General features: G+C 41.0%; 1 protein-coding gene across 1 annotated transcript; it reads right to left on the bottom strand.

The window, feature by feature from the left end:
• Window positions 1-7223: 7223 nt before the first annotated feature.
• On the bottom strand, window positions 7224-22492 carry comp (cartilage oligomeric matrix protein). The gene is made up of 19 exons (XM_071524309.1): window positions 22432-22492; window positions 19517-19590; window positions 19094-19145; window positions 18795-18943; window positions 18364-18501; window positions 17774-17851; window positions 16709-16861; window positions 15843-15947; window positions 15228-15335; window positions 14329-14488; window positions 13527-13645; window positions 13272-13324; window positions 12956-13149; window positions 11949-12127; window positions 11798-11846; window positions 10321-10517; window positions 9599-9771; window positions 8566-8705; window positions 7224-7282 (listed from the first exon to the last, which is right to left on the bottom strand). The coding sequence occupies exons 1-19, from the start codon at window positions 22490-22492 to the stop codon at window positions 7224-7226; spliced, it is 2241 nt and encodes a 746-aa protein (XP_071380410.1).
• Between the last annotated feature and the right edge of the window lie 418 nt (window positions 22493-22910).

The following is a 22910-nucleotide window of genomic DNA, read 5'->3' as shown; positions in this document are numbered from 1 at the left end:
TGGGCTAAACCGTTCCCATTATGAATGCTGTGTTTAAAAAAAAAAAGAAAAAAAAAAAAAGAAGAAAAAAGTCCAAATCACCGCAGCCGAGTTGCTTCGACCCTGCAGTCAGATGAATCGGTTTTCCCATCATGCCATACCGGCTTTCTATTTCACACTCAAAGCTTTATTTTTGACAACCAAATGTTGATATTTTCATCATGTACTGTATGTTTTGATGCTTTATGTATTTATACGTTTTATTTATCTATTTATTTGGTTGAAGATTTTATATTCCATTTCATAATTTAAGTTTGATGCCAAAATGCTCTCTGTAGTCATAGTGTGAAATTGCACTGATGTAATTTGTGTCTATTTATTAATTACTGACATATTTATATATGTGTTTGTTAAGCTACTTGGTTAATGAAGGAGTGCAAAACCTCCCCATAGTTGCTCTTAGGCGTTCAATGTGCCATTCTCTGATGTAGGACTTGGTAGATGTTGCCGTGTTGCAGCCCAGTACAAACGGTCAAAATCCACAGATATTAGCTTTTAGCACCAGTCCAGAAAATGCTATGTGCTCCAGAAATGGGTTGGTTTTACGCCACTTTAATTCACTTTTTCTGAGAAAATCATCAGGTATTTCTATTTACCTAGCGAAGCAAGAAAAAAAAAAAATCCAAATTCCTCTTCTGCCAGTGAAAAGCCAATATATCCAGACTGACCTTCTTTTCAAGGAAGGCAGCTGGCTATTTTTAAACCAGAGAACACTAAAATCTTAAATCTTTTCAAGTCGTCACTGTGAAATCACCTGATTTTGCCTTACATGAGTATTCTACTGTTCTACTTTAGTGTCTAATGTTACAATGTATTTTCGTAACTTATCGTAACATTTCCTTGTATTTGAAAGGAACTTAACTTTTGGTCAGTGATATTTGTGGTTCTGTAGTGTAAGGTTTGACAAATCAATGTACTGTATTTTGTACCGGTACAGTTTATAGCCAAATTATTGATGTTTTATAAGCAGGGGGGAAAAAAAATCTCCAAATGTTGGGTTCAGAGTATTTGAGAAGGAGTGCAAATATGGGGAGGCTTTTTGCTCCTGGTCAGGGAAGCTCTAACAAAAACGCGATTGAAAAGATTTTTTTGACCTTTGCCACAGGGGCCGAGTATCAAAAATCCAAACCTTTCAGTACCATACAGAGTATAGGTATTGATAATCGATTTTTAGGTATTGAACGGCGTCAAAGCTTCAGAATGTTGCTTTCATACGAGGGGGAACTCCAATTTTCTTCTAGTTTATGGATATTTTTATTGGGGGGAAATTATGTGCAATCTGATTCTATTTTTGGAAAATAATTTACTCTTTAACATTAAATCAGTGAGGAAAAAGTGTCATTTTTTTTTAAAATCAGTACTGAGAAATGTCCATCAATACTCAGCCCTGATTGCTACATACTATTCTCAAAATTTCTATATTCAAAGTTTTTATATTTTCAAAGTATTGCTGACTGTTGTGTTGACAGCATCAGCAGCTGCCCCCCCCCCCCCCCCCCCCCCCCCTTCCATTCCATGTCGTAAAACGGCGAAAACCGTCACAAAAACTTTGCTGTTACACTATCAGGGATGTCGTAGAGTCTCAAATTGTTTACGCCACCTTTTTCAACGGTGATTAGTGTTTACACGCGTTTTACCTGCAAGATTTCTATATTGATATCATCTCGCGCTACATCCACGACACAATACCCCCGTTTCAAATTCAACTGTCATCTTAACAGTTTTGCCAAAACGTAGAGTAAAGCGTGCGTTAAAGTCCTAAAACCGACACGATGCGTACAGTCACTTCAGATTTGGTCCAAAACAATCTGCCTTGGCCTTTTGTCAGAGTTTCCCTGGGACCTGTTTCCTCGCTCTGTGGGATCATGTTTGGTATATTGTGATGTTCATGTACAGACGAACCATTTGCTTAACCTGAAGCCCTGTTGGGAAGATTTTCCCCAACGCCCCCCCCCCCCCCTGAAAAAGGAATCACGGTTGGTTTACTACAAACCTCTGTAGAGTTCTCCAACGTTTTTGAGTTTACATGTTCACTGTCTACTGTACACGTCCATCAAAGGTTTTGTTTGCCTTCAACAGATTTGTGATTCCTATGCAAATGAGATTTAAAAAAAAAAAAAAAAAAGTCTGACCCTTAAAGGAAAAATCCACCCTGGAATCCTCTGACACCGTTAAATATCATCAGTCTGTGACGTTCAACACATTCCAGGTTATTTTGTGATAAAGTTGTAATTTACTTTTTTTTGGTGAACCCACTTTCCCTCAACCTGCCTCGTCTACTTCAGTCAGTTTATTTCCTACATTTCCCAGAATGCAGCTGAGCCCCTTACTCTCTCTCTCCTGCTCCTGTGAGTGGAGAAATTGGTCTCTCTCTCCTCTTCTACGATGGATTTCTCCCTGTGTGATTGTTGAACGTCTCTTGGTTGCAAAATGGCGGCTCTAGAAAGAAGCCCTCGCTCTTTGATTCTGAGGGACTGACACCTAAACCTGACGTTTACTCCCAAGAAAAACACACCAAACAACAGAATGGGCCCCGAAATGCAAAGTACATCCTCGACAGATGTGTTTTAGGGTGGATTTTTCCTTTAAGTCACTGAAACAAATGTATAGAATGCATTCTATAGATTATCATATAACTGTATCCAACTGTTTTTTTGTTTTTTTTTACTCTTAAACGAGTATCTTGTTTGAGCCGAACTTCAGCGGCACACGGTTGTGGTTTTTGCTCTTCTCCTGTTCGTTTTCCTCCTTTTTCCTTTGGTCACATGAAGAAGAAAAGTCATCCAGATTTACCTTTGTACATACGCTATAGCTGAAACAAAATGCATGACTAAACGGACAGTCCAGACCTCTGAATGAAGGCCTTCTATAGCTACGCAGGTTTTGACTCGTGTAAGATAAACGCTATCACCAAGTCTAAAGGGATGCATGTATGGGTTTCTCCTGTGCGACAATTAACTCAGTTTCTCGTTAAGTGACTCTGTTACCTCCATCTCTGCATAACGCTAATTCACGGATGATAAAAGAATGTATTTTGTGTGTGGCGGTGGTGTTCCTGGGTTTTCGCCTGTTTATGCCAAACGACCTGACGTTTATGAGTTTGTTTGGTTTTTTTTTTGGTGCGCTCCTGGTTGTGCCGGACTCGTCTCCCTTCTCCTCTCCGCTCCGCAGTCGCCCCACCTCAGACTGTTTGTTCCACTCTCTCTTCCTACTGTAGCATCTCATTGTAAACGGTCGTTTTCCTCGTACGAAAAGAACCCGCAGTCGCTCCCTCCCTCCCCTCCCTCCCTCCTGTTACGTTAGCACAACCTCTCGCTTTTCTTTACACCTGAGAAAATGGAAACAAGTTCTCTCTCTCGCTTTGATTGAAGATTGGCACTTGCACTGACCGTTTGCATACGTGGACTTGAACCGAATCTTCTGTAACGCCGACGTTACGCAGTCAACTGCATGACATGATAGACACGCCCAGCAGGCTCTGACCCCATGCCGTGTGTAGGACTTTGACCTAGCTATGCTCAAGTGGAGTGTTTTTACAGTCATCAGATATGATTGGTTTTTTTTTGTTGTTGTTGCCTATCATGTCAGGTTTTGGACTGGGTAAAGTGTAATTCTGTTTGTTTTTTTTTATCGTGCAATGTTTAGTCTGCTAGTTGCTTCGCACTTTATTTGTGACTTCCTGTTTTTGGAGCAGGGACTGTTCTGCCCTATGTGAATGCTGACTGTTTCACACCAGATGTATACTCCGGAGATATTTTCATGTCAAAGAAAAGAAAATGTATTCTCTATTTTCCTTTGTAAACTATATTTTGGCTTGTCTTGTTTTTTATCTGTGAAGATTTTGGGGGATGCAAAACCAGAAAGGGCTTACTCCAGTGCAGCTTGCGCTCTCGTGTTGGAAAGGAACGGCGCTCCGAATGTATTTCTTTGTTGGTCATTTTTCCCCCCGTAGAGATCGCAATGAATTTCAAACACGTCGACCTCATGGTTGATATGTGCCCTAGAAAAAAAACCCTGTAGATTTGCAGTTGTAATTAGTTGCGGTGTCAAAATTGTCCTCGCTTGGAACGAAGCGGCGGGCATCTTGACTTAAATTCCACATACCGACACTAACAGAACGCTGCAGCCAACGCTGCAACAGGCTCACAAACTTTCATGAAATGAGCGCAAACTCTGAAAAGCGGATTACTTTGTGGACAGGAGTAGTGTGGGGCGTCCTGGAGGATCACTGGTCTGAGGCACGCACCGTGTAAACCAGTGGTTCTCAACCTTTTTCATATCAAGGACCCCTAATTTAGTCCACATTAGAGCCACAGACCCCCCATTTGATGAGATTTTGTCTCTTGGACCCAAATCTGAGAATATTTTTATTGTCCAGAATTCCATGACTATCTGTGCTGTAGGTAGAGAGATAACAGTGAAACTATGATCAAAATAGTCATTCTAAAATGACAAAATAATGAAGTTTAACAATTCATCAATTTGCTGGGGACCCCCTGGAATTCCCTCAAGGACCCCTTGTGGTCCCCGGACCCCACGTTGAGAACCACTGATGTAAACGCAACGTCCTGTATTCAGATCCGTCCCAGGACCTTTGTCGCATGACGTTCCTCTCTTTCCCGGTCTCTCCTGTCTCAGCTGTCAATTGCCTTAATTAAGATGAAAATGCCAAAACAACAATCTCATTGTGATGTGAGGTTTGCGTTCCTCCACTATGAAACGATTATGTGACAACAGCTTGAATTTGACACGACATTTTCACAAGTTTGTCACATGAAAATGTTCGCTAACAATTAAGTTTAGGCAAGTAGAACGACTTCAGTAAAGGTCAGGGTGAGGCAGCTAAAACAACTTTGGTTAAGGTTCGGTTAAGGTTTTGCTCATGGTTAATAAATGAAAACTTCCCTCCCAGTAGTAAACTTGTCATTAGTCGGGAATTAAATTGCGTCCAGCCACCCTTATTTCAATGTCAGACTACTTCATGTTTCTAGTCCTGTCTCCTCCTCCTAGTCCTGTCCTGCTGGGGAAACATTTCTCTCACTTTTCGCTCATTTTGCAAAATTTTGTGAGACCAGGCTGAACACCGATTAGGGAAGACACTAAGTATCGGCTTTTCACGCTCCTGAATGGAAGCTGGATGTCCATTTTCCAGGTAGATTAAAGGGACAGATCACCTCAGAATAGATTTTCAGTCCTTAAGACAGACTGCAGGTCTTGTGACTTGTTAACTTTGCAACTCGGCACTTCTGGTGCGCTCACACTCTGGTAAAGGATTTTATTCTTGACACATCTGTATGTCAAGTTTGAGACAGCGCTCACTTTTCACCTCACCTTTTCAACACAGCGTAATAATATGTTGTGTTGAAAAGTAAAAAACAGGTGGGGACTCGAGTCACATGACTTGGACTCGAGTCAGACTCAAGTCACAATTTTAATTGCTTGGGACTTGATGCATGAAGAGAAGACTTGACTTGGGTTCTGGTGACTTGGGACTTGACTCTGACTTGATGACTTGAAAAGGTTTCTAAAGTCTTGACTTGAGATCTTGTGTTTGTGTAAATGACTCAGATTGAAAGTGATGAGGTTTGTTCCAGCAGACGACTGAATTTAAATTCTGTTTTCTGAATTTGTATGGAATGATTGAATTTATTGAAGCTGAAACTGATTATAGAAATCAAACTCATGATCCTATTAAAATCACAAAAAACGACTGACTTGACTTGGTAATCTACATTTAGACTTGGGACTTGACTTGAGACTTGTGCCTCAAGACTTGAGACTGACTTGGGACTCGAGCAGAGTTGACTTGGTCACACCTCTGGTAAAAAAGCAAAGTGTTGTCCCAAACTAAATGAACAGATGTGTTGAAAATAGGAATACTGTATTCCTCAGTCCCAAATGAAATGGAAACAGTTCCTGATTGGTTGTTCCTCAGTGCTGCTTGTTCCCTGAGGGTTTTCGGTCTGAATAAAATGTCCCTTTAATAACATGGGGTTTTCTAAATCACTCTACAATCCATTGAAGTATGTAAAAGGCCCTGGAAAACACTTTGTTTAAGTTACAGTTAAAGCTTATAGTGAGAATAGCATTATATCACTGTTGTCCTGTAAGTCCTAGTAAAAGATCTGTAGTATTTATTTGTTGCCGTGTGATTCTCCTTATGTGAACCATTTGTTTATAAGATAAAAGAAAATGTCAATTAAATCGAATGTGGAAGACAGATTTTTCTCTGTACATAGTCTTGATTGGCAGAATATGATTAAAACTGTCCGGTGTGGTTTTACAGCATCGCGGTGTGCTGGATGTGGACATGCATGATGTTTCAATCCTGTTGTATATTGTCTTTGTTATCGTTTATATTTTGTAATCTGTATTTCCATATGCGTTTTTAAAAGATTATTTTGGATATGTGCATGCTTGTGACTTGGGATTCATTTCAGTATTCAAAATATTTGTGTTCAGAATTTTGATTTCCACTAAAAACAAAACAAATCACGTCTGCTACTTAGAATAAAATAAATTAGATAAGGCAGGGCTGCATAATTATGGATAAAATTATAGTCCCAATTACTTTGCTAGACATTGTAGTCATAATTAATTAGTTTCAATTATCCTTGATGAGTAGAGATACAAAATTATTTTTCTGCACTTTCTGCATCTTATATCAACATGTTCATGATTTTCAACTACCTCGGCCGTTCTGAATTAAATATTTCACCACATCCGATATGCTAATATTCTATGATTATTGATTATGGAAAATAAAATCGTGATATATGAATATGCACGATCAGCTGTGCAAACCTAATAAGAGTTGAGATTCAGAATACATACAAATTTACCAAAATCCACTTTTATTCATAAGTCACAACAGTTAAATCTTTGAAATAATTCTTTCTTCATAAAGGATAAACTGAAAGGTAAATATACAATTGACAATATTTTGTGACAAAATTATTTAAGACCGAAATTCATACAGAAGAAACGTCTTATTTGGTAACAATCCAACAAAACACTTTATCACTGTTGGATTTTGGAGAACAGTTTGTTGGTTTTCATTTTTCAGAGACTTCTGGTCGTTTTTTTCATCAAGAGTTTTGCATACTGTTGATTTTTCTGAGACCCAGTTGTGCGTTGGAATGTGTTCCCAGAATCCCCTGGGCTCGACCGCTGCTCCTGTCTCATTAGGACACCAGCTGCACCTGCTGCTGCCTGTAGGTGTCGAAGTCCTCAGGAAGAGTATCTGGACAGAGAGACGATAAGACGTTAGGTCGCTGTTTGTGGTGTTAACGCTCATGAAAAGTGAGAATTCAAAGGAAAATACCCACTTAAGGAGAACGAAAATCACTTTTGTCATACCTCTATTTTGCATTTTAAATATTGGGTTATTTACAACTAAATGGCTTTGTAATAACTGAGCGTAATGTCGCTTAACCATGGGCCGTGTATTACCCTACAGAAAAGTATTCAAAGTACACATTACTGCTGTGTTAGCACTTCTTGAAAATCTACAATATATAAAGTAGGCAGGGTTTAATAACAGTGTAATTACAAACATTTACATTTGTAAACTTTGTACATACATTGTGTTGCTGCACCCTTGTTAAGCACGGCTTTAGGAAAATGTCTGAAACCTTTATTCATCCACGGAAAGTCAAGAGCACCGTGTTATTTCCCAGCAACACATCACTCTGCTTCACCTTCACACAGTTCATCACATTCCCACTGGGAGCCGCCCAGTACAACCAGTCTGCTGCTTGTGGACACTGACTAGTTCACTGGCTCAGTTGGAGGTTAAGTGCTTTGCTCAAGGGCTCACAGGCAGCAGGCCAGAGATCAGAGAAGCAGCAATGTGACCGGAGGGTTGGCAGAACTAACACTGGCTGCTCACTGGGAGCAGGAATCAAATCTATAGGAAACTGAGATACTAGCTCTAAGACTGAAAGCCTCCAGTGAGAATAAACTCTTAAGCTGTGTGCACCAAGTCCAAGACTCTCTAACTCCAGTAAGGAGGGAAGAGTCTCAAAGCTTGAAATTTATCATAAATCAAAGACTAGCAATCCAGGCACATGCAAAAATTATGTGTAAAGACAGTGGAGGACCAAACCAAGGAAAACCGGAGGATTGCCGGTTTGGATTCCTGGACCGGCTGGGAAAATGTGGATGGAAAAAGTGAATGAGTATCGCTCTCATCCTCGCTCAACAACTACTGTCATTGTGCCCTTGAGCAAGGCACTGAACCCCCAACTGCTCAGTGTCCAGCAGTAGAACACTGTGGTTGTACTGGGCGGCTCCTAAATGTGGAAGTATGGAACTGTGAATGTGAAGCAGGGAGTCACTGGAAAAGAGCAAACGTGTTCAGTCGGCTTTCCATGGATAAATAAAGGTTAAAACAAAAATAAATAGTTGTTGAGGGAAGGGAGAGCTCTTTCCGGTAGCTGTCTGGTCACACGGAAACGGTTGCCGGTTTGAGTCTCTCACACTGGCAGGCTCAAACTTGGCAACCATGCGGTCAGAAGCGCTCACCGTTGCAGCGGTAGCGGAGGTTGGCCCAGATGATGTTCTCCTGGGAGAAGCAGAAGACGCCCAGCCGGCCTCCTCTCATCGTGGTGTCTATGATGATGCCTGTGTCCGCCACCATCTGAGGACCCTCGTAGAAACGCACCCTGCACACCGACAGACAGCAGATACTGACATCATACAGCGGGAAAGGATCCATTGTATGTGGGGATCCTGGCGTGTGCTGAGTTTGCTACCACCTCGCATTGGAAGAAGACAACGAGACAGCCAAAATAGTTGTAAAATTTAAAAAATTACTGAAATACAAGTTGCTTGGTGGATTGGATATATGCCAAAATGAGGGGTGGAGCCTAGCAATTAACATGATACGTGTGTCTGCCAGTGAGTGAAGAAACTTTACACTGCCAAATTTCAACATGCATTTTGCAATGATGTTCTTTCCTGTACAAATAGAGAATGAGAGAATGCTGCTTTTTGGGGCCAATAATTAAAGGTGCTCTATGTATAATTTTAAACACCAATATATCAGTGTCAAATGAATTGTGATACCTTGGTATAATTACTGTAAACAAATTAGATCATGGTGGAGACAATTGGTAGACTCCATCTCATGGTATTGTTAGTGCTAGCAATTCTCCACAGTAAGACTACATTTCCCATAAGCCCCATTGCTTCCTGGCCCCCCCTCCACCTCCCTGAAGAGGATGAACATTTTGGAAGTGATTTTTCCATCGGTCTTTCACTCCTTCCACCATCGGCCTTTCACTCCTTCTGCTGCCAGAAACTCAAAAGTCTGTTTGCTCTGGAAGAACAGAACCTCTTCCTGTTTTGTGTCGTAAAGCAATCCAGCAGATTTCCCTCCAAATCCACCAGGTGGAGAAACAATGGAGGATGCAGAGTAGAGGCTGACAGAGGCTGACGGGCTTCTCAGCGATGGTCTTGTTTGGTTACAGTAATCATACTAATGTCTCAAAATGGTTGTGGTCATGATTGATTGATCTTGAATTGCCACATGAAGCTCTGTTAACTCAGTCAGTACCTGATGTAGCCGTCGGCCGGCCGGTGCTGGAGGAACCAGCGGTAGGAAGTCTTGTCCTTCCAGCCCACGTTCCTGGCGTCTTTCCACAGCAGCTTCACCTGGTTGCTGGTGTCTCCGGTGTGCCACAGGGAGTTCCTCAGGTTTTCACCGGGCCCCGTGTCCGACTTGACAGCCTGGTGAAAGCCACAGATCACAAGAAGTCCAAGTCTACTTTCTAACATATTTCTCAATGCTTTGGTCCTAATGATGGCAGATTTTTATGGCAGTTTGTGCATGAGATGTTTGTGCATGTATTTGATTATGTATTTATTTCACTTAAATAAGGCAAAGCAAGGCAAGTTTATTTAAATAGCACATTTCACACACAATGGCAATTCAAAGTGCTTTACATAAAATAGAAATAAAGACATAGATAAAAAGACAGAAAGATTAAAAAGATGAAGAAAAGTGAAAGTGCATTAAAATCACATTTAAAAGAAAATGTAAAAGTTTTTTTTTTTAAAAGTAGGCCATTTTCACTTAGGTGAGAGACATTAGCTAACCTCCAGCCATTGAGGTTCATCTCAAGAGAAATGTTTGTATACTAAAACTAAGATCACAGGTTTGAACTACAGCCATGTATCCTGCGTAAGACACTGAGCCAATCCCTCCCCACTCATTGTAAGGCACTTTCAGGTACGTGTCTGAAATGTAAATATGACTTTACGTAGGTGGACCGGTACCTTGAGCTGGATGCCCGGCTCGGCCACGGCCCTGAAGGGGTTTGCCTGCCAGTAGATCTGCTCCACCTGTTTCCACATCACCACGTAGAAGCTGGAGCTGTCCTGGTACCCGAAGATGAAACCCGCGTAGTCGTCGTCCGTTACCGTGTTTACATGAAACGTCCCTTCAAAATCCACTCCGCTGAAGGCAGTGTAACCTATAGGTGTAGAAAATATTGCACACAGCACGAGGTCAGGTGTCTTTTTGATGGACTGAGAAGTGCTGGTCAAAGGGAAATAACACTCAATTTAAGAACTGATTTACGTTGTGTTTTTATAGCTGAGGAGAGTGGAGTTGGCAAAGATAAAGAACTTTCCCCTAAAAGCTAAGATACAGGGGTTTGTTTCAATGGATCAAGGAAACCTGAAAATGAACCCTCATCTCCAAGAAATCATTGTGGACACACTCAAAATCACTGTTTTTTTCCTATTCATTCTCAATGGAGCTATGATTTGGTGTGACTCTGTAATGAAGATTCACAATTAGAGATTGAGAAATGCAGGGGTACAAGAGCACCTAATTTAGTTATTATAGTGTTATTCCCCTTTGATTAGCTATTGATGATGCCTTAACTTTTTGAGATTTATTTACCAGGTGGGTCTTTTATACAAAATTCAGAGGCAATTGCCACAATACAAGGTGTTCAAGCACCATCTTCAGTAGATCTGATTTTGTATTTGATTGTAGATAGTTCTAAATTCTTAGTAAGGACTGGATCTGTGGTGGATTGGAGTTCAACTTGTCTGGTTTAGCAGATTTTTGCCACGTGGATAATCCTCCCATTGGCTCCGGCAGGTCTTGGCTCCCTCACCTACTGCTCTGTGCTGTATGTTACTGCCTTTTTTACTGGTCTAGCGTGAAACTTAGCCAGACAACTAAACTGTGGCTAAACTTTGGATCCACCCAATGAGGTTCAACTCATCCAATCAGATTATTTCTGCCTCGAGCAGCTCTGCCTCCAAGAAATCCTACTATACTACTATAAAATGAGGAAAACTCTGTCTGTCTGTCTGTCTGTCTGCATCCATTTTGCTCCTCAATGGGTTGGCCAATAAACCTGAAACTGCACATGGGCATTGAGCATTGGCATAGGCAGGGACTGACGAAGCTGATTTTTCAATTTTCCCAAATTTACGCTGTTTATGTGTATTTTTGGCAAGTCTGCGCAGAGTTGTGGCGCGCGCATCCCTGGGTATGGACTAGTGGTTATATAAATAAAACCCCTATCTGCTGATCAGCTGGATATGTAGCCTGTTTAGCTACCTGGCTAATTAATATCCTGTGTTCCAGTCAACAGGCAGAGCAAGGCACTGACACTGCTAGGGTTAGGGGTTCAATTCCCATTGGGGCCACCCATGCTAAAAATGCATGCACTCATGATATTGAAAGTCACTTTGGATAAAAGTTTCCACCAAATAGCAGATGTAATGCTCCTACCGACAGCCAGCCCAGGATCACTGTTCATCGTTTGGACAATCTCTCTTCCCTGCAGAAAAAAACAAGTTGGTTTAAGGGAAAATATTTCAGACTAAGAGTATGTTGAGCATGTTGCAACCATTAGTCAATGGTCTAGTCACTTGGTACTCACCTGGTTCAGCACCACCCAGTTGGGGTCGATCTGAGCGTCTCCCTCCGGGTCTAAAACGACGGTCTGGTACTCCCTGAAGTCGGTGAGGGCGACCTCGGCGTTCTCTGGACAGACGTCGATGGTGTCCACTATGGTGTCGTTATCAAAGTCTTTCTCACATACGTTGCCCACACCGTCGCCTGGGAAAGAGGAAAGATACATGGTGAATTATATTATATATTATAGATAGATAGATAGATAGATAGATAGATAGATAGATAGATAGATGACTATGAGCTTATATAATCATGCTTAACCTGCTCACAGCTTACATAACAACTTAACAGTAACAGTAACATACTACATTAAATAATAATCTGTGACATTTTACATATAAATAAATGTCCGTTTTGCAACTATCTATTGCCGATTGATATAACAATATGGTAAACAATAAACACATAGTTTATATAAAAGCTCTGCTCTGGACTGGGACTAAGCAGTTTGTGTACAACTTAGTCATTTAGTATTCTTCAACAGCCATTATAAAAAGTTAAAGTGGGAATTAGCCTAACCCAAAATCAACTAATCTGCAACATTTTCATTAAAGTAAATATTCCTTTTGCTACTATCTACGACTGATTGCTCCAACACAACCTTGATCCAATCTATACTCAGTTCATGAAATCTTCTCCACTGTCTGTTCTAAACAGCTGGTGTCTGGTCGGTCTTTCCTGGGAAAAAATCCTCTTGCGCACAGGAAGTGATGCGTTTTACATTTCCGGTTTGTTTGGAACAAACAGAAGAAGAAGAACTGGGTAGTTAGCATGAGCAGTGATGGCCACCATGGCTGAAGAGACAAAGAAAAGAGAAACTCAAACTGCATCAACAGAAAATCCAAGCTCTGCCCACACTGTTGACAGGTGATCAATGGGAAGTAGGATTTTCGAGGATTACCACTTAGAAGAACTTAGAAGACACAATTTAGAAGACACAATTTAGGGTACCCGCAATTTTACGGTACCCACCGTCAGAGTCTTCCTGCAGGGGGTTGGGGATCAGACGGCAGTTATCGGGACCGGGCGGCAGCAGGTCGGGGATGCCGTCGTTGTCGTCATCGTCGTCACACTCGTCTCCCTTGCCGTCCTTGTCGGTGTCCAGCTGGGAGCTGTTGATGACGGCGGGGCAGTTGTCCCGAGAGTCCTGATGACCGTCCCCGTCACTGGACAACAGAGACTTTGTCAGCACATGCAGATTTACTGTAGGTCTTTAGCATGCTAATTACAGCAGTGACAATGATACATAAGGGTGACACAGATTGTGATTGATTAGGTGAAACAATACCTGTCTTTGTTGGTGTCACATGGGTCTCCAATCAAGTCATTGTCCACATCCAGCTGAGCAAGATGACATGAGTTACTATCAGCCTTAGCCCAACAGATGTCCAATCAAACTAATTTCAAAAGCACGCTGTTGATTTAGAGGAAGTATAGTGTTTCTACCAGGTTAGTGACTTTAACTAAATTCTTCAACTCTGTAGCCCATGGTAATGAGTGCTTGAATAGTACATAGTCATGGGCTGAGAACAGCATGGGTCACCTGGTCAGGGTTGGGGACATAAGGACAGCTGTCACAGGCGTCTCCCACTTTGTCTCCGTCACGATCTCTCTGGTCGGCGTTGGGAACCCTTTTGCAGTTATCCATGTGATTGAGGATTCCTGAGATTGAAGTGGACATTAGTGAATTAAGATTAAGATTAAGACACTTTATTTGTAATTGTAGGCATACAACGAAATTATGTTTGGTAACTCTCAGTGACCAGCAGCAATAGAGAACAAGGTAAAAACAACATAAGATAAAAACAAGATAATAAAAAGGTATTGCAGAAAAAGTTAGATGTATGTAATAAAGTGTTGGAGTGCATTAGCAGCAGTTGGCGGGTGGGGGTGGTGGATGGGAGAGTCATGAATGTTAAGTAACATGTAGCAGTCACCTATAGTCTTAAAACTCCAATCAAGAATTTCACTCAACTCAAAATACTGGTCTGTTTTATATCAAGGTTTGCAAATACAGGCACATTTTTTATTGCAAATTTGTCTTTTACAGCCTCAAAATCAATTTTAACCCATTTTAAAATTGATTATCTATTACATACTGTCAGTTCTTATATCATATTATATATTATATCTTATATCAGTCCTTAAATCTCAATTACTCAATTTTCAAGTGTAAAAAACATCATTAAAATAAATCAAAACATAAACAAAGTCAGTATCGGACTGACAGTGTTGCAACATGGGGCCCCATTCTGCAATTAATGATTTGGGCTTTCAATATAGATTAATGACTCTGATATTCATAGGTTGTTGAGTTTATTAAATCACCCAGATGGCATACTGACCATCGCCATCGATATCTTCATCACATTCATCACCAAATCTGTCCACGTCTGTGTCCTTCTGGTCGTTGTTCTTGACGGCGCGGCAGTTGTCGCAGGCATCGCCAAAGTCGTCCTCATCCACGTTCCTTTGGTCCACGTTGGGCACCAGCACACAGTTGTCCTGTCAAACAAGCAGCTTTAAAGTCTGGTGACACAATACACAGTATTTCATGCATTCATTCATTTTTTTCTTTACCCTTTTAATAATTTTGAGGGTTGCAAGTGCGGGTTTTTCATTTAAAGGTGCCATCTGCAGCAATTTAACATCAATAAATAATTACCACATTAATTTTGAGACATAAGTATAATTACTGTAAACAAACAAGACCATTGTCTATAAGCCAGTCAGCCTCTATCAGCCTCTACTCTGCATCCTCCATTGTTTCTCCACCTGGTGGATCTGGAGGGAAATCTGCTGGATCGCTTTACAGCACAAAACAGGAAGAGGTTCTGTTCTTCCAGAGCAAACGGAGCTAAAGCTTTCAGAGATGGCAGACGGTCATGTTTATCCTCTTCAGTAAAGCCAAAGAAAGAGAAACAAATGCACTTCTGTAGCAAAATCCTCTTTGTAACAGGAGAAAATGGGGCCTGTGTTATCTCACCCATAGTTGTCCAAGTCCTTTGCTGTGATTAATGAATTCCCGTCATGTGGTTATTGTATCTTGGATGCAGTACTCAGACCTCGTGACTCTGGACCAGAACGGTTTAAAGGTGGAGGCAGCAAAACGCTACTCTGCTGCATCCAGTTTGCCTAAACTCTTTTATCCTAAGGCCTAAGGTTTATTACACACCTTTAATTATGTTTTCTATAGTTTTAGCCCGGCACAATATCTGTCACTGAGGAATGGTGATGCATGAACCTGTGTGTTGAGAATCCCATCGCCATCTGCATCCTCATCACAGGCGTCTCCTATTCCATCTTTGTCTGCATCTTCTTGACCAGAGTTGGGCACAGTGAGGCAGTTATCCTTAAAAGAAATACAGTCACTTTAGACTAGACTACAAGAGAGAAGTACCAAAACCAAAAATAAATGTACATGAATTTGTCTTGGAGGTATTGGTGCAAAGACATTGACAACGTTACAACTGGCACACAAGAACAACAGACCTCACATTGAATGCAAAGGCACAATGCATCCCATACACTACAATGGATCAGTTTCCCTACCATTGAATAGGTGTGGTGGGTCACTCTGCATTAAAGAGCTGCTAACACTAAAATCATTTCATTCGTCTGGGTTTCAAAGGAGAGTTTTAGTGTCCCATGATGGTCTAAATGCTGTTTCAGATGATTTTCCATCCTACAAAGAATAAAATTTTAGGGGAAACACTGCTACGGATAACAGACTATAAATATTTCACATCTATAAATGTGTCAATATTTTATTCTTTGCAGATGACTACATTCTGATCTGTCTTTGCTTATGACTGTTTCTCGTCTCATTATTTTTCAAAGACTTTTAGAAGAGCCTCACCTTGGCACAGTTCCTCTCAGGACATTCCAGCTTCTCATCAGGGAAACCGTCGATGTCAATATCAGGCCCGCAGAGGTAGCCGTTGCCAGCCCATCCGACTCCACACTGTGAGGATGGAAAACGTTTCATCTACTGTACAGACTCTGCTCATTGCCTCAGTTATGTACTGCATACAGTATCCAATGTGCATAATTGCTCAAACAGAGCTTCGATATCAAAAGACCTGGAACGAGCACGCAAAGTGAAATATTTCAGTGGTGAGTAAGAAATGTTTAAACTTCTTCATGATGGGTTTAACAGCTTTGTGAAACCTCCACTACATTTATACTAACTCGTATATTTTAAGGCTGTAGCTGTCGCTCTCATCCTGAGCGTAACAGTAGAATAAGCTTTGATTTATAGATTTACAACATTACAAGCAACCAACAGGGTCCTGACAGTACATGTGATATATATTCCTGTGTCACTCACTGCCATGATCATTTATGACGAGACAAGCTGGGTTAAAGCTGCACTAGCCAAGATTTGTACGTAAAAATACTCCTGTCTTATCAGGCTAAATCACAAACTGGGACTGCAACACAGGAGAGTGTCCCATCCCTATTAATTGAGACGCTGTAGATTCACCCAATTTATCCAAATCCATGTAAGGTGTTGGGGTACAGACCTGCTGCAAAAAAAAATTTCACCATCTCCGACCCAAGAAGAAATTTAGGTCTGAGGTGTACACGTTACATCATCTCTGGGTAAAGAAGTCCTTTAAACGTTCAAAAATTCAAACAGTTATCCCTGAGTGTGAAGTTGCCTAGTGCAGCTTTCAGAAATAACAACTGAGGAGAAAAAGTAGTTGGTTTTATTTTTTCCACCTGACACTCGATCATCCCCTCGCGGTGGACGATACAGTCGGCGCTGGCGTGGCAGGGGTTGGGCTGGCCGTTCCCACAGGCTCTCTCAGGCTTACAGCCACGCCGCTGGTCCCCAACGTAGCCCGTCTTACAGGGACCGCACCTGAACGAGCCCTGGCAACACACACATCACATCCCTCATATCACTCATATGGGGACAGCTAGCAAGGACATAGATCATCACATTCTGTTCTGTATGTATTATCTACATCTGTAAATGGGCAGATTGGAGTTGTAATTATACAGTACAACTAGAGCAGAGGTCTGTTTTATAACTACAGAGCATTATTTCTGCTTAGAAATAATGAAATCAGAAATAATCTCATTGGTTGAGTTAAACCTCAGTGGGCGGAGCCAAAGAACCACCATTTTTCTGGCTAAGTGACATTAAACTGAAGCCCAGTGAAAAAGACAGGAGGTTAAGAGAGGAGGAAGCTAATATTATGAAGCCTAGCGCTCTGCTACTAAATACAATCTAGCCATACTAAGTTATCTAGGTTAGCTAGTTAGCTAGCTGACCTTCCAAGTTCAAACTAGCCATACTAGCTTATCGCTATCTAGGTAAGCTAGCTGCTGACTTTCAACATTATGAATGCCATGGTCATAAATGAATAATAAAAGAAGTCATTGGCATTTATATTTTTATTTATATTTTGACCAGAGAACCTTCTTTGCCATTCAAGTTTGCCAGTTAGCTAACTTGCACTCTGAAAAACGTTTTGTTTGGCTCCGCCCACTGAGGTTTAACTCAACCAATCAGATTATTTCTGCCTCCAGAGAAACTCTGCCTCTGAGAAATTTTTGTACAACTAAAACTACAATCTGCAAAAAATTTCACTCAATAATTTGAAGTGTGTCAAGGTCATTTTTTTTCCTATGGGCAATGCTTCCCGTCCTGCACCTTTAGGCTATGGTGCAGCTATATCAGGTTTCATGTTTCATGTAGGAAGTGTACAGACACTTCCTACATGAAACATGAAACCTGATCACTGATGTGCTGTAAATCAGAACAGTGTTTATACTCACAGGAGTGTTCATACAGACTGAGTTCTCCACACACCCTCCGTTCTTGGGACCTTCACACTCATTGATGTCCTTGCAGACCTTCATGGGACGAATAAACAGAAATAATATCCAAGGACTGGATCTCATCAGGCTCCGAAGAGTTTCATGTTAAGACTGGAATAACTGAACTTGTATCACAAATTCCCATAATCTCATAAAAGGACTGGCGCAGATTTAAGTGTTGAGTTCTTGTTATTTTATTATTTTGTATATTCTGCATGATTTTCTTTTTTCTTTTTCTTTTGCTTTTATTACATAGATTGCTTAATGTGATCTCTTATTGTAGTTGATTGAATGTTGATCTACTGCATAATTAATTCTCCTTTGGGGACAATAAAGACCACAATAAAGTTCCATTTTCATTACTAGTACTACTAATGATAATAACAATAATAATGATAACGCTACCACTACTACTACTACTACTACTCATAATAATACTACTAATAATAATAATAAATTATTCTATTTATTATTATCAATTTCTTCTTTGTATTTTTCTCCTTCCTCTTCTAAACCTAACTGAACAGCAGTGTGTTAGTGATGCTGACCTGTTTGTTGGCGGTGGCGTAGGCGAGGCCGACCCCCTGCACCTGGGGCCCGGTGTATCCAGCGGGACAGGGGCCGCAGCGGAAACCTGGGGAGGTGTTGATGCAGCGGACGCCCATGTGACACGGCATCACCGAGCACTGCAGACACAGAGGTTACAGTCACACAGTTGTGATCCATATCTGTCTCTGGTACAAGAGTCTATTTGGATGATAATGGTGAATGTGAACCACTAATATCAACAATCAGATTGGAGCCAGAAAAACTGTTGTTTTTTTTGGCTCTGCACACTGAGATTTAACTCAACCAATGAGATTATTCTGACTCGGGAGTGGCTCCTCCTCTGAGAAATGTAGTAATGTATGAATCTCATGAAATCCCCAAATGTTAAATGATGCATTTTACGACAGTTTCCACTCATATCTCTGCTCACCTCGTCCACATCAGTGCAGTGGGTGCCGTTGCCCACCATGCCGTCAGGACAGGGTCCACACTTCACACCCTGAGGTGTCTCCATACACTTCACCCCGGGGTGGCAGGGGTTGGGCACACAGGAGGGGCGAGGCTGCAGCCCCCCCATCCCTGAGAAGAGAGAAAGGGTCAGTATTAACTCAATTATCTCAGGTGAAGAAACATACAAAATGTATAATAATAATTTGTATATATCAATATCATATTATATGAAAATAGCTCATTAATAGAATATCATATTTATCTTGAAGGTCTACTCACCACAGGCTTCACACTCCATCACTGTGTTCTTCAGGAATACTATCTCTTTTATCTGTAAAGTATCATTGATTGATTGATTGAATTAATTGATTCAGACCTGTGGGCTTACACCAGTTATCAAACTGAATCTGATCTGAAAGTTTCACTCCAAAACAAGATAAAAAGGAACTAAAGTGATTGCTGGCATGAAAGTAAAATTCATTTTGGAAACACATTTAAGTTAATAGCTCTTCTATATTTTTGAGGATTGAATCAGCTACATATTTAAATATCATGCGATGAATTTAAGTTATCTCATCTATACCTACAGTCCCATGTGTACCTGAACACATCTGATGTGTTCAGGTACACATAGATAACCAGTGTTATGAACAGATTCATGGCTTTTCTCTTCACTTCATACCAACTCTGAAGCTGTCTCACCTGTTGTTTCAGCAGTTCTTTGATCTCAGCCAGGGCCAGGTTCGTCCCTTTGATCTGACTGATAATTTCCCCATCTGATCAGAAAAGAAAACATTGATCCATCAGCAAAGGAACGTCAACAGATTCACACATTACACAACCATTTGTACTCTAATCAACTGATTTCCCAGATGAATCAGCCTGTACATAAACATATTTAAACTTTACCCTCAGTCTGTTATTTGTCTTTGCCAGGCACTAAGGAAAAGCTTCTGTAGCCGACTGGCACTTCCCTGATCAAAAACTGATATAGCTCGTTGTCATTTCTCAGTGAAACTAATGATTATTTTTACTGCTAGCTGCAAGTTGCCTTATTGTGCAACTGGTGCCTATATTGGTTTCAGTGAGGAATGCTAACAATGCTTAAAACCCATTTTAAAATAACTGAAGTAAAAATGTTGAATACTTTGTCCCAAAATGTGACACAACTGGTGAAAATAACATTTAGGTTTTTTGCAAAAATAATGAAAACACTGAAAACAGAGAGAGAAATAATCTGATCTAATCTAAATAAATACAATTTGAGCATCTGATACAAGGGTCTTTTTCATGCCAAAAAAAAAGAGTTAAATAAAAATCCAGACGACAAAGATCCAAATAACATCCAAACTCAACGAGAAGGAGAAGACTCTTAATTGAAAGGTCAGAGAAGTAAATTAAATCCTGAAGACCCTGACGCAGAAGATTCATAAAACAGATGTCTCTCTACGCAACAACATGATCCACTGCCTGTCCATCCATCATCCTCACCGCCTCATCTCTGTTTCAACCCCCCGCTTCACACACACACACACACACACACACACACACACACACACACACACACACACCAAGTCCCAGACCTGGCATTCCTCAACCGCCGCACGACTGAATTACATCCAATACACAAGCAGTCGCTGACACTGAGCAGAGCCAGGTATTTGAGTCAACGTCTTTTTGATGCGGCCGCAAAACCGATTTTCCAGATATGGAACGATAAAAGATTTTCTGGAAGATACATTTTTGGAGCTTGCGTGCTAGAAGGAGCTGAACGCCGGGGGGTCCTGCTGGCTCGGCTCCATACCAGCTCTTTATCTGAACTCTGCAGTGTTTCCTCCTTCAGTTCAGTTTGTTTTTTCCAGGTGAGAACGATGACCTTTGAACTCTGGTGGCACCAAATAACGGCACAGAGAGTCTCAGTCCTCTAACAAGAGAACTGCAGTGTGGTTCGTTAGGCGTGAGAACGTAATCCAGCCAATGACATGAAATGACCACAAAACACAAGGGATTATGGGTAGAGGGAGATGGATGTTGACATCTGATAGCCAGCAGTTCCTCATGCTTGGAAAGCCGAGCAAAACAAAATGAACTGAGGGAAAACTGAGAAGGTAAATTACAGCAAACAGCCAAAGTCCATCATGCTGAGCTGAAGTTACAGGAACTGGAATCAGATTTGTTTTGACTCCCTCGCTGCCAAAACCTCTAACCTGCAGGATGACAGGTCACCAACACTCTGTCCAATAAAAGAGCTACTTGTGAGTCATGTGACTTTTGTTTAAAAGCCTTGGTTCACTTGTAATTGGACAGTGTTAATCTAAATGAACCAAACAAAGTGAACTGTAGGTGTGATGGCACCCGAAAGGCTCAACAGATCAGCAGCATCACATCTTGTCAGTATGGATCCTCTGGAAGTTCAATTTATGGATTTACTTATTTACCCCAGGGAGGTTCGCTGCTAGCTGGATAAGATGCTGCAGCAGCTCCGGTCAGACAGCTGCCATGTTGACTGTAGTAACTGACCCCCCCCCCCTTCGCTCCCCACAACACACACACACACACACACACACACACACACACACCCTCACCCCCCGGGGAGCTGTATAGGGCAGAAGTCTCTGAGCGTGAAGCAGAGGAAGTGTGTTCTTCACATTAGCAGCATCTCTGTTTACTGAATGAATTCCACAGGAGAAGAAAAAAACCTCTGCAGAGCTGACAGATGCTGGAGGTGAATCACACACTGATGACACAAAGGTAAATGAGTCATTTTACAGCAGAAAGCTCTCTGATTGATTTTCTCATTGTGTGAAAGTGACATCTGTAACAACAACAACAGTGGGCTTGAGAAAATAAGGTTTTGCATGACGATTTACTTCATCCAGAACACTGCAGCTCTGGTGTCTTCTGAGCTTTTCAAAACCTGTTGAATACTCGTTTTCATTTCTGAGATTGTGAATGAGTGTAAAAACAACCGGATACTTTTTTTATGAGCAAAAGAAATTCCTAATTCAAAGGATTTTTCAGACCGTTTCCCATTTTTCATTTTCTCACAATTCCTACACATTTTACTTCTGTTATTTCTCATTTTTGTAAATTTTTTGCATGTGAACCTGACATTCCAATAAGAGCTTGATATTCAGTATGTCAATCAATTTGTGTTTATACGTACTTATATATATACATACTAACTTACCTACATTTATGTATATAGCACATATTTCATTTTTAGTAATCCATATTTACATAAGTAAAGAGTAAAGAGGCAACTATAAGTAAATCCATACATTAGTAAATTCATACTCTTTCACAGTCTTCAGTCTGTGTTCAAATTGTCAGCATCAAATGTTTATATAATGCCACTGTTGTTTCTATTGTATTTTTTTATTTTTTGTATTGCTTTCATTGCTTATTTTATAGCTATTTTTGTGCTTTAAATTTTCCCCTTTTCTCTTAATGCTGCAATGATCCAATTTCCCGAAAACCGATCAATAAAGTTTCATCTTATTTTTTTCTTCATCCTAACTCCACATGCTCACAGGTAAATGAGTCAGAAAGGTGTTGATGTTAAATATTAAATAATAATAATAATAATATTAATATTAAAGTGAAGTTGGGCTCACCTCTCTGGCTGGCTGCAGTGTGTGAGCAGAACGCAGCGATCAGCAGCAGGATCCTCATCATGGTTTGATCTGCTGCAGGATGAAGCTCCGGTCTCTTCTGTCTTCTGCTCGTCTCTGTCCTCCTCCAGACTCACAGGAGGCCAGCTGGGCTCCAGCAGACTGTTTCAAGTCTTTCCTCCCCTGCTTTGGGTTTTATATCCAACCCCCCCTCTCCCCCCCCCCTCCCCCACTTGGTTGGAAAGTCCAAGGAACAGGGAAGAGTGGTGCTGAGGCTTCTGATTGGACGACGCTGTCCACCCCACATACTGCTGGCACTAATACCAATACAGTTGATACAAGGATCAAACTAAAATGACACAAATGTTCAAAAGCATAAGGCTTCAAACTGTAGATACACCAAGAATATAAATATGGTTGGTTGATTGGTTGTTTCATTGATTGATTGACTGATTGATTGATTGATTGGTTGTTTGGTTGGT

The sequence above is a fragment of the Centroberyx affinis genome, unplaced genomic scaffold, assembly GCF_046629955.1.
Source record: "Centroberyx affinis isolate AG114_WGS23_722 - 3 ecotype Tasmania unplaced genomic scaffold, CSIRO-AGI_Caff_v1 ptg000106l_1, whole genome shotgun sequence".
In the NCBI taxonomy this organism is placed as follows: domain Eukaryota; kingdom Metazoa; phylum Chordata; class Actinopteri; order Beryciformes; family Berycidae; genus Centroberyx; species Centroberyx affinis.
Note: the sequence above shows the minus strand (reverse complement) of the source record. Positions and strands in the feature narration are given on the sequence as shown.

Excerpts from the sequence above, each read along its gene's own strand:
- comp (XM_071524309.1), bottom strand. The coding sequence starts at position 22,492 with ATGATGAGGATCCTGCTGCTGATCGCTGCGTTCTGCTCACACACTGCA. Across the intron at positions 17,852-18,363 it reads ACGCCACCGCCAACAAACAG|GTCTGCAAGGACATCAATGA; the intron begins GTCAGCATCACT and ends CGTCCCATGAAG. Across the intron at positions 7,283-8,565 it reads CCTCCGCTACCGCTGCAACG|ATACTCTTCCTGAGGACTTC; the intron begins GTGAGCGCTTCT and ends CTCTCTGTCCAG.